Source organism: Sinocyclocheilus grahami, unplaced genomic scaffold (genome assembly GCF_001515645.1).
Source record: "Sinocyclocheilus grahami isolate Dianchi unplaced genomic scaffold, SAMN03320097.WGS_v1.1 scaffold355.1, whole genome shotgun sequence".
NCBI classification, from domain to species: Eukaryota; Metazoa; Chordata; class Actinopteri; order Cypriniformes; family Cyprinidae; genus Sinocyclocheilus; species Sinocyclocheilus grahami.
In genome coordinates, this window is record NW_015505534.1 from 24,011 (window position 1) to 35,541 (window position 11,531).

General features: G+C 36.5%; 2 protein-coding genes and 1 non-coding gene across 3 annotated transcripts in view; 2 read left to right on the forward strand and 1 right to left on the reverse strand.

Moving 5' to 3' along the window:
* Positions 1 to 563, forward strand: part of LOC107548758 (cytochrome b ascorbate-dependent protein 3) — a 2,985-nt gene extending 2,422 nt beyond the window's left edge. Inside the window, exon 5 of the mRNA XM_016229566.1 lies at positions 356 to 563. Coding sequence (XP_016085052.1) covers positions 356 to 379 — 24 coding nt within the window. The 3' untranslated portion in view covers positions 380 to 563. The remainder of the gene's footprint in view (positions 1 to 355) is intronic.
* Positions 564 to 700: 137 nt separating this feature from the next.
* Positions 701 to 772, reverse strand: trnaa-ugc (transfer RNA alanine (anticodon UGC)). The gene has a single exon. It is a non-coding gene; the product is annotated as a tRNA-Ala (tRNA).
* Positions 773 to 1,253: 481 nt separating this feature from the next.
* On the forward strand, positions 1,254 to 6,594 carry LOC107548779 (uncharacterized). Its single transcript, XM_016229586.1, has 8 exons — positions 1,254 to 1,394; positions 2,868 to 3,066; positions 3,147 to 3,337; positions 3,424 to 3,594; positions 3,712 to 3,870; positions 4,418 to 4,552; positions 5,927 to 6,019; positions 6,099 to 6,594. The coding sequence occupies exons 1-8, from the start codon at positions 1,380 to 1,382 to the stop codon at positions 6,519 to 6,521; spliced, it is 1,386 nt and encodes a 461-aa protein (XP_016085072.1). The 5' UTR covers positions 1,254 to 1,379; the 3' UTR covers positions 6,522 to 6,594.
* The last annotated feature ends 4,937 nt before the right edge of the window (positions 6,595 to 11,531 follow it).

Consider the following 11,531-nt stretch of genomic DNA (forward strand, 5'->3'; position numbering starts at 1 on the left):
TGAAGGATCATGTGACACTGAAGACTGGAGTAATGGCTGATGAAAATTCAACTTTGCCATCATAGGAATAAAGGACATTTGAAAATATATTCAAATGGAAACAGTTATTTCAAAATGAAACAATATTTTACAATACTACTGTTTTTACTGTATTTTTGATCAAATAAATGCAGCCTTGGTGAGCATAAGAGACTTTTTTATATATATATATATATTTGCACGGTAGTGTATATTTGTTATCTATTTGATTTTTAATTTTCTAAAAGTTTGCATTTGTAACATTAAAAACTAACGTTAAGTGCTGAACAGAGAGGCAATGGCTGAATTAATTTTTTTCTTTTAATGTGATTTGTAGCCTTTGCTGACAGATGCCAGATGAAGACTGGCGTAAACAAGAAGAAACATGCCGCGTATCACAATTATACAAATCACCTTTTGACTGTTCTGTGGCAGCTGACTGGTTTTATGCTTGCTTTTTCAACACATTTAAACAAATTGAGTGCCTAGTTGATTGACGTAATAGAACCTTATCAATGTGAGAGACAGACCTCTGGTGGTTAGCAAGACAATTGCAAGAAAAAAATCAATAAACTGATTTTACATTTCCTATGGATTGCCTTCTAAGTAGTTTTTGGCGTATCTATCTGAGTCAGAGATTAAGTGTTGAATATAATCGAACTATGCACTCCGTAAAGAAAAGTGGAGATGCCGGGGATTGAACCCGGGGCCTCATACATGCAAAGCATGCGCTCTACCACTGAGCTACATCCCCTCGCAGTGCAGCAGAGTGAAGATACTTATTAGAGCTTTGTAGAAGACTGTTTATGAAATAAATTATATTTTGTAAGTTTTTTTGTATTTTGTAAATCACTTCAGCAAAACATTAAACTACACATGCAAATCTATATTCTAATTCGTTAAAAATGATTTTTTTTAAACAATACTATATCAGTAACTTAAATAAAAACATTACCGTTTAATATAGATCAGTGGTCTAAACCTTAAGTCTGCTTTAAAGATTTGTGGATATTTATTATGTTGGGTTTTTTTTCTTCGTTTGATTCAAATGGATGTGCAGCCGTCGTTGTGGCAGCGCCGACATCCCTTACTCATCGATTACGGTGCTGATTGGTTTAAAATTCCACCAAAACTAATGAAGGCCAATGCAATTCATTTACGTTGAACTCTAATGCTGACAACTGGTTGTTGCGTTCATCGGTGTTATGTGACTGGAAACTCGCAGCAGGTGAATGTGTGTACACACAGATGACGAACCACACACAGGCGCTCTGAAATGGGCTGTTTCATAGGCTAAAGATTACGACAAACGCCGGGCGGACAGCAGAATTTAAATCGGATTGCTATATCATATCAAAAGCATGTCCGCTTTTGTGGTGAGTGAAAGGTTAAACGTGAAATGCTGTGAGTTTTGTGTTAGCTTGCTAAAGTTGTTAGCTTGGTGCAAAAGCTGCGTGCATCTTTTAACTTTGTGGACCAATGTGATTCAGTGCAGTAGTCAAGACTTGCATAATAAACGTAATATTATTAATATGATTTTTATAACGACACATTATTTCATTGAGCTACTTGCAGGCCTTGGGAAATATATGTAAATGCAATTGTTAGTGATGCTTCAGGGCCGTTTAAGTATATGTTATTCATCTTCAACATGTACATGAATAATAACATTTTGCAAACGAGAGCTCAAGATAGTGGTGGTAATAATTTCTCATAATGTTAAACTTAACGCCATGGGCCAAGTTTTATTGATTTACAGCGGCAATGCTTATGTTTACCACAAGGGGCTCTTAAAGAGTGAAGAAATGCATCTTAAAACAAAATGTCAAGGTGTGAAACATCTGCAATTCCAATTCTAATGTGTAAACATGCATGTTGATTCAAGCTAAATAAACTACATGCTCAGGGATATTTATAAAGTATGTGTGAAATAGAGGGGGTAACAGATGTTGTTAGCATCTCATGCTGGCTTGTCAGATTTGGTGACCCTGCTGTATATCTGCAGCTGTTCACATCAGAGCAAAATGCTTTCTAGAATATAAAAATGAAAGTGTTTAGACATGACCAGAGTGAATCTGGGTAACATTAAAGCCATCGTGGGCAAAATAGAGAGGGGTAACCGATTTGAATAACCTTTAATGCTGCCCTGTCAGATTTGGTGACCCCATATCTGCAGCTGCTCACATCAGACCAAAATCCTTTCTAGAATATAAAATAGAGGAGTTTAGACATCACCAGAGTGAATTTGGGTAACATTAAAGCCATTCTGTTTGAAATAAAAGGGGTAAGGGGTTTCGGTAACGTGAAACCCTGCCTTGTCAGATTTGGTGACACTGCTGTATATCTGCAACTGTTCACATCAGAGCAAAATTCTTACTAGGATTTAAAATAGAGGGGGTTAGACATCACCAGAGTGCATATTTCAATAACCTTAATACTGCCCTGCTGTACATCTGCAACCGGACTGTAAAACAACAACAAATGATAGTCGTAATGACAGAGCAAGCAACCTGTTTTACATCACCACTCACTCGATGTGTCTGTTTTTCAACAGATTCCCCATTCCTGCTCACGGTAATGTGCACGAGCGCCAGATGTGCTTTCACAAGAACATTTAACAGCATTGAACAGCAACCTCTAGTCACAGATTTGTCCCAGTTAGAACAAAATAAAAAGGACTGATTTGTGTGTTCAGAATCAATAAATTATTTGCGTATTTCATTGCATGTCACCACCAGCCCTAAACAGCTGTTAACACCGAAGTGATTCACATTGTAATAGGGCTGCTTATTCATTATAATCTCTCTTTTAGAGTTGCATTCACTGTCTGTCTGCATTTGTTTTTCTAGGCCCATCCTTCGGTTCATGTCAGAGGAACAGAACACACATACACACCTGTGCTGTGTCAGGATGAGAAGTGTTTGGGACAGGAGAAAGGAGTGCACATGCACTGCCCGCTCTGTTCTGTGGCCGAGGCTTACCAAGATCCTGTTATCCTGCAAGCTCACTTCCGCATCAAACACGTGGACAAAGGAATTGACTTTGCAGGTGAGGTACAGTGAGACTATAGACTCGCATGTGATTCATGCCCTTTGGAGACACTCTCTATCTCATTTTTTTATGGACAGGCTTGAAGGTGCTGCGCTGCTGTATCCATTGCGAGATTGTGGGCACTATTAAAGGAGAAAAACGGTTTAAAGGTGCACATTGGCACTGTTACCGCTGTAGAAATGGTTTCAACAGGAGGGACGAGGCCATCAAACACTATAAAACACACTTCCGAAATCCCCACACCACATTTCAGATCCAAGTCACACAGGTAAAAGTGGAAACACTGGGTTAAATCGTTTTATTCCCCTTTGGATATCACATTTTTTGATCATGTTTGCATATGTGCTCTCACAGAATGTGAACTGCCGACAGTATTATGGTGAGAGCTCAGAGGCTCATGCTGAAGCATATGAAGGGCTGACAGTGAGTCTTGGACCAGGTGGAGATGGCACTAGCATTGGAGCCATCTTAACTCAGCCCTTCCTGACCACTGGCACTGAAACCCTATTGACTGTGGAGCCAAAGGTAGACAAACTCTCAAAGCTTTATTTTGGGCATTTCATTAACAAGCATGATCTACTACTAAGCCTTTTTGGTGTTTGACTTGAAGTATTGAAGTTGACCTCTCCTTTATATTTGAAGGAAGATTGTGAGAGAAATGGAATCCCATTGGGTGCTGAGGAAGAGGTGGGGTCTTCCCAGAATTCATCCAATGGGACTCAGACTCTTGTTCTTGTGGACCCTGATGGACAGGGAAACAGTGTGATCTATGACGCAGCTACTGGTATCATCACTGAACAGGTGAACATTATTTACATGAATCACTGAATCACTTTTTTTTTTTTTTTTTAAGAAATTAATACTTTTTATTACACTATTTTTATTTGTAACTTTTATTCAGCAAGGATATATTAAATTGCTCAAAAGTGGCTGTAAAGACATTTATAATAAATGTATGTAAAAACAAATAAACCACATATATTTTCAACATTGAAAATAATTAGAAATGTTTCTTGAGTTTCACCAAATCAGCATATTAGAATGAAGGATCATGTGACACTGAAGAGTAATGGCTGCTGAAAATTGAGCTTTGCAGTCACAGGAATTAAGTACATTTTATAAGATATTCAAATAGAAAACAGTTGTTTTAAATTGTACTAATATTTCACAATATTACAGTTTTTACTGTATGTAATCATATAAATCCAGTCTTGGTGAGCATAAACAACAACATAAAAAATTATTTGCAACCCACAACATTTTTAATGGTTTGTCTACATTATTCAGTCTTCTGGTTTAATAGATCTCCTGTAGGAGCGGTCTAAAACTTTAGTTGCTTTAATTTCAGGAGGCAGAAGGTTTGGAACAGGCCCTGCTACAGAAACGACTCCTGGAGCTCCACCAGCAGACAGACACAGTACGCCAGGAGAAGGAGAGTATGGAGAAGACATTACGAGCTGAGATTAAACAGCTCAAAGAACAGGTATATCTGAAGTTTATATTTAGCTTTATACAACGGGGCTGTTGAATGCTTAAAACTGATTGGCTGACGAATGTTCTAAGGTGTGAAATTATTTTCAGGGAAATGCATTGCTAAAGTAGTTCCAGGCTGGTCCTGACCGCATTACATGTCCATATCACTAATTACAGCAGTAATTAATTACAGAGGTAATTACAGCGCTGTTCTTGAAGCAGATGAACTACATATTTGCTATTAGTAGAGAAGCTTTTTCCGAAATCTGTTGAGAGATGCACAGACTTAGGTAATTCACTCAAGCTTAACATCTCTCTCATTCTCTCTCTAATAACTGCATTAGTCTGCTATCAGTGGCTCAAGCCTCCGTTACTCACTCTAGGCTTGAGATGAGACATTAGTCCTACACACAAGAGTGTTTTAAGAACAAAAACCTGACAAATGTTTTAAAATACATCATCTGAAAATTTATGTTAGGTGAGGTAACCATAGTATAAGAGGAATAATTGACTCTGGTCTGTTGAATTATTAGAAAATAATGCACACCTGAGGTAAAGGCCACCTTGGGTCTGCATTATTTTCTAATAATTCAACGGTCCATCGTCAATTATTCCTTACTTATTGTATTTCTAATTTAAGTCATTTTTAACTTTGGTTGAAGTAATGTTCAATTTTTTGTTTCATTATTTTATGTAGCAAATTTGCAGTGTGTTGTTTACCACAATAATTTCAAATTGCCCTATTGCAGGGGTGCCCAAACTCGGTCCTGGAGGGCCGGTGTCCTGCAGAATTTAGCTCTAACCCCAATTAAACACACCTGAACCAGCTAATCAAGCTCTTATAGGCATACTAGAAACTTACCAAACTTACCAGTGTGTTGAGGCAAGTTGGAGCTAAACTCTGCAGGACACCGGCCCTCCAGGACCGAGTTTGGGCAACCCTGCCCTATTGTATAAACAAATGGGACATGTTCACAGTAAATACACTTGCACTAGATGGTTAGCTAAGCAAGCAATACCACAAATAAATATTTAAACTACTGTACTTGAGTGACAGTTCAAAAGTGACAATTCGTTTCTGTTCATCAAAGATAGTTTTGGTTTCCTCCAAAATATTAACTGTTTTGAACATTGATGATAATAAGAAATGTTTCTTAAGCAGCATATTAGAACAGTATCTGAAGGATCATGTGACACTGAAGAATGGAGTAATAGCTGCTGAAAATTCAGCTTTGCCATTACAAGAATAAATTACATTTTAAAAGTGTTTTTTTTCTGTTAATTAACTTTTTTTTTAAGTTTTAACCACATATCATAAACATTCTTTTGTACACTTGCTATAATAATTCAATCTTCCTTTGCATCCCTTTTATTTTATTATTAGGTTGCAAGCCTGGTTCAGTCTAACGTAAGGATGTTTGAGGAACTGCAAGCTTATCAATGTCCAGATCACAGCCAGCAGAAGGTGGCCAAGCTTGTAAGTGTTCCGAATATATAGGCCTGGGCTAATTAAAATGTATATTATTACCATATTGTTTTGTTTTTTGTATTATTAGCTGGAAAACCTTGAAGCTCAGCACAAAGAGCTCCTGCAGGCCCAGCTGGCCTCACTCAGGAGGGAGATCCTGTCGGGAACAGATAACATGCCAGTCAATGGCCACAAGGGGGCTCTGGAGTTCAATGTAGATTCAGAGGAGCCACAGACTGAAGCCATTAGTGGCACTTTAACAGGACTGGTGGATATGGATGTGCAGCATGAGGAACTAAAATCCACAGATCTTGAACTAGTACCAACCGATACAATGCCCTGTTTGGAGAGCCCTGGCTTGGACTTAGATTTGCCAAACTCTGGCTCGACTACATCTAAGGTTTTAGAGGATAAACGGGAAGTGTCATTGTCCCTTGTGTCATCTAAGAAGCGCAGCTCAGCAGATGACTCAGAAGAGATGACTCAAAGCAAAGTGCAGAGAGTCAGCTGAGAACGACTTGACGTTAAAAACAATCATCTCAATTCCTTTTTCTTAACAAACTGCTGTTACCTTTGCCACACATTTCCTGGTAAAAAAAAAAAAACATTACAGAGTGATCTGTATTCTGTAATTTGGCTAAATTTACATAAATGTTTCCATGATGAAGTATTTTTAACCTTAAATCTTGCTTTTCCATATTTATTTATATGTTTAAATGCTGGTTTTGTCAGTGCTTTCTGATGTACTCATGTTCTTGTCACTCAAAGAATGTATAGAATTAAAGGTGCAGTAGGAGATCTTGGAAAATGCTAACTTTAGCCTGATAGCACTGAAAGCGAATGTCCCACCCTCCCTGCAATTGTCGTCCAAAGCCACACCCCCTGAACGCATAAACGACCAGAGACAACATTACTACAATACATCATGTGTCATTCACCGGTGAGAAAACTTTATAGCACAGTTAGTAAAAGTACTACAATACCAGGAAGGAAGATCGGGTTGTTGATGTTTGTCTGCCATTCTCGCTCTGTCTGCACAGCGTATGTGAACGCGCTGATTATGCATCCTGTCTGCGCAAACAGGGTGCTCAGAGGTATGCAAATACATATTTGACAGGCAGGTAGGAAAGCCAATCATAATGTTTGGACCGAAATTTTGATTGGACGAACATTTCTTGGTCCTACGCCTTCCACAGAATATATAAATACATTTAGACCACTTAACTTAATGATTGCTATCGGGATGTGAAGAGACTTTCAACCAGCATAACAAAAAATGTTTCTGAAGACAATCACCTATTGCACTTTTAAAGCATAGGATTTCAATTCATTTCTGATGTTCTTTGAGCATTAACAGAAGCATGTTACTGATCATATATTCATAAAGTAAACATTCTGTGATGAACTGTTATGGGCTATGGAAAAACATTTTAAGTTGAGTTGTCAAATTTTGAAGGTTTGTCAGCATAATTCTTTTTTTATAGCCATTTTTTAATTCACTGCCAACTAAAATTATCATCTTTATTGACAAGTTGTCCAACCTTTCCATTACAAGACCATTGCACTTGTTACTTTTTCAGTGCTGGTCATGATGGGCCAGTCATAGTTGTTTAGATTGCTTTGGTATATATACATTTGGATGTCAGGTGTGAATCTGTTATTCTGTTTATTTTACATTATCCACTGAGATAAACAATAGTTCTGGGATTCGAATGTGATTTATGGGGGATTCGGTTTACTGAATTTTTACATCTCAGGATTTAGCATATAGACTGACCATTTATATGACACTGGGTAACAAAGGAGCGGCGAAAATAATTTTCATATTTGCATTTTAAATTCAATAGCTATAAAATGTTCTCAGTATCATTGTTCAGTTGTAATCTATTACCCAGAGACCATTGGGAGTAAACAGACCTAAGCATAATATGCCACAGAATGATATGATTTTAGTTGGGAAATAGGTGATCAACATCTGTGCTGTTCTGGTGGTACTTTTGAACTCCGAATGTCCTTGGATCATTCTCCATACTTTGTGGTAGTGTAAAAAAAAATGATTTTTTTTGGTAACCTGTGTGTGACTTCTTATAGAAGAGGAGGGTGTGGTCTCAGGAAAGAGCGCTAAAACTGCAGCACTTATATATATATATATATCAAATAAAATAGTGATTAGTGATTTTATTATAATATATTTTAGAGATATGCTTTTTTCTAATTGTTTCCCTACCTAACTAACAAGCTGTGAACACTTAATGAATTTCCTGTTTTGTTTTTTTATTCCAGCAATCGAAACACTGAGCGATTACATGAGTAATGAAACATTTTAGTAAATTGTTCTGAATCCTTAAACATACCATCTGATGTTTATTCAAATTTTTTCGTGCTATAGAACACAAAACTCAAAATCTCATTCATTTTCTCCATAGAGAATTGATATTAATCTTACAAATCTGTAAATACAGTTATTAATCGATGTTATATGCTTCTGTTAAAGCTGTCATCCCGCATTATGTAAACTTTTTTTTTTTTATAAAGATTGTTATAAAATATTTGATTTATAATATTTATATTTTATTTATTAAGAAATTTATCTTTTTGTATATAGATTATGTTTCTATATACATAATCAATATTTTTAAATCAACAGTTCTATATTTATTCATTTTTATTACGCCATCCACAATGGATTGTAGTCCTTTCCCTCACTAAAAGCATTAAGTACACAGTCTTGTACTTTCTTTTTGTCTCATTTTAAAAAAACAAAAACAAATCTTGGTTTGGTTCATGGCTTTTAACTCCGTAATGAAGGCTTTTAAAACCACTGGGAAAAACTAATTCTTCAAGGCGACAGAAAATGTTGGCCAGCACTCTGTAAATAATAGTTAATGCAGAATAGATGCTCAGTTCATGCACACATGCTGCTGTTTGAACTGAAGCTTCATCAGCGATTTGTCACACCACGTTAATGAGTGGTGATTTAATTTTTAAATTAAAAGTAATGAACAACTTGAGAAAGGCATGTTTTAAAGGAAGGGAAGGTTTTTTTTTTTAAAGAAATTAATGCTTATATTCAGCAAGGACTATTAAGTTGATCAAAAGTGACAGTAAAGTCTTCTACATTGTTGCAAAAAAATATTTAAAGTAAATTATGATCTTTTGAACTTGCTAATCATTAAAGAGTTTTGGGGGTTGGGTGTTTTCAACATAGATAAGAAATTTCCTAAAACTTTAAAAGTTTTTAAATGAAATCAAAGATATGAGTACTTTTTACAAAAAAACTAAACAAAAAAAAACCTTTTCTTGATACTTAAAAATGTAATGTTTAATTCTGTGCATTACTTGCCATTTCTTTGAAACAATTTTCACTCAGAAATAATTACAAAGGAAAATCACTTTTCTCCAGTGTAGAATAATTTTTGAAGGATCATGTGACACTAAAGACTGCAGTACTGGCTAATGAAAATTTAGCCTCTCCATCACAAGAATAAATTACATCTTAAAATGTATGAAAATAGAAAACTGGTATTTTACATCGTAATAATATTTCAGATTATCGCTGTTTTTACTGTATTTTTGATCAAATAAATGCAAGCTTGGTGAATATGAGACCTTTTTTAAAACATTCAAAAATCTGACAAAAATATACTAGCCCCAATCTTTTGAATGATAAAATAAGATGAAATTCTGGGGTGGGGATTATAGAAATTGATGTCCCTCCATTGAGATTTTGTTTAAAATTAGGAAATGATAGAATTTCGATCATCATTCTTTTAGAATTGTAAAAAAATGTAACCCTTGAGCCAACCTCAACTCAAAGCAGTATAACAGTTTAAAGCAACAAAGCATGTCCAGACATTTCCATCGGTGAGACAAACTGCTTTGTGTATATATGGCCCAACTTCACTTGGAAGTACATCAGTGGCTTATGCTCTACTTTTCATTGCTAAATGCGAGACGGACAGTCTTTTCTCTTTAAAGGTCAGTGGATTAAAGCGAATTCCTTCAGATGGCACAAATAGGGTCATAAAAACATGTCTCATTGCACATGTGTACGTAAGTCTTTCAACAGTTTCTTTATTGTTCATTTGTCACTTGTGAATTTTAATTTTATTTTAGCACCTGAATGATTAATAGGGTTTTCATTTGCCGTTTTAATGGAAGCCAGTTGTGTTTGTAGACTACACTCTAAAAAAACGCTGGGTCAAAACAGCCCAATTGCTGGGTTTGTCCCTATTTTACCCAGCACTGGGTTGTATTTAACCCAGCATTTTTTAGAGTGTATGGTTATCATATTTTGGGGCAAAGTGTGTGTATTTTTTTTTCTCCCCCAAACAGGCTTCTCAAACACGGTCAGATGCTGTTGTGTATTGATCTCTCTGTGTACAGTATGTATGCAGTGAACAGACTATGACAGGATGGATGGAAGGGTTGCGAGGGGATTTATGGTATATGAATCCAACGGTGATATCACTGGATTTTTAAAGAGCATGGGCCATAAGTAAAGAACCGAGCACTGCTCATGAGGGGAATAGAAAAGAAAAGCTTTTGTTTGCCAGACAGAGAGGTATGAGGACAAAGACATACACTTGTGGAGAAAACAAAAAAGAAAAGAGCTTGAGGGGCTTGAGCTAAAGAAAATAGGTGTGTGCGCGAGCGGGGAATGAGGCGAGAGAGGTTCAAACCTCGAGAGAGTGAAAGAGGTGAGCTGGAGGTTTTAATGTGGCTGTTTGTCGTGTTTATGTGGCTGTGGCGCTGCTTTCTCCTGCTCTTTATATTGATGGCAGTGCAGCCAGGCTGTAATTGATGGCGGCATATTGCTGTACTCCGGCAAGTGTAATGGGCCGAGACACAGAAGCAGAGAGCACAGCAGGAACCCTCTTTAACCCTTTATGTACTCACACACTCAAACCCTGAAATGTGTGTGTGTGTTTGTTTGTGTCTCTGTAGGGAAGGAGACGGGTGCCACATTTCAACTACAGGTAGATTAACTTCTCTCCCTATTTTGTAACCCCACGTTTGCTTTAAAACATTAATTATCAATTCAAAACACCTTGTGCGTTGTGCAAGTTTTGAAGCTGCACAAAAAAAGACAGGGTTCTTCCCTTCTGTAGAGCTCTGCTGCCATAAAACAAAATGCATATAATGTTACGTTTAGTTTACTTGTCTGCTTTGTTCAGATGTATTTTAAAGTGATCTGAGTACTGGAAATCTATATGAATCAAACCTATTTTGGTGGAACTGGTGGAAACAGTCAGTCATGTGATCTCAGCATGGCAGCATGAAGGGACAACCAACTTTTATTTGGCTACTGATATGACTAGTTATTCATTTGAAATGAGTGCATATCATTTTGAACATTTGTCAAAAGTTCTGAGTACTGAGTACAAAAGAATACTGACTGAGCATATTTCTTAAGAAATATTTTGGGTTAAATATGAATTCACTTTTAACTGTTAACCGAAACTGTGACCGCTACACCTGCTAAAATAAAAAATAAAAAAATATAATATTTTATTTTATT

Coding starts and splice junctions, on each gene's coding strand:
- LOC107548779 (XM_016229586.1), top strand. Junction 3,067..3,146: donor CAAAGGAATTGACTTTGCAG/GTGAGGTACAGT, acceptor TTTTATGGACAG/GCTTGAAGGTGCTGCGCTGC. Junction 3,595..3,711: donor TATTGACTGTGGAGCCAAAG/GTAGACAAACTC, acceptor TTATATTTGAAG/GAAGATTGTGAGAGAAATGG.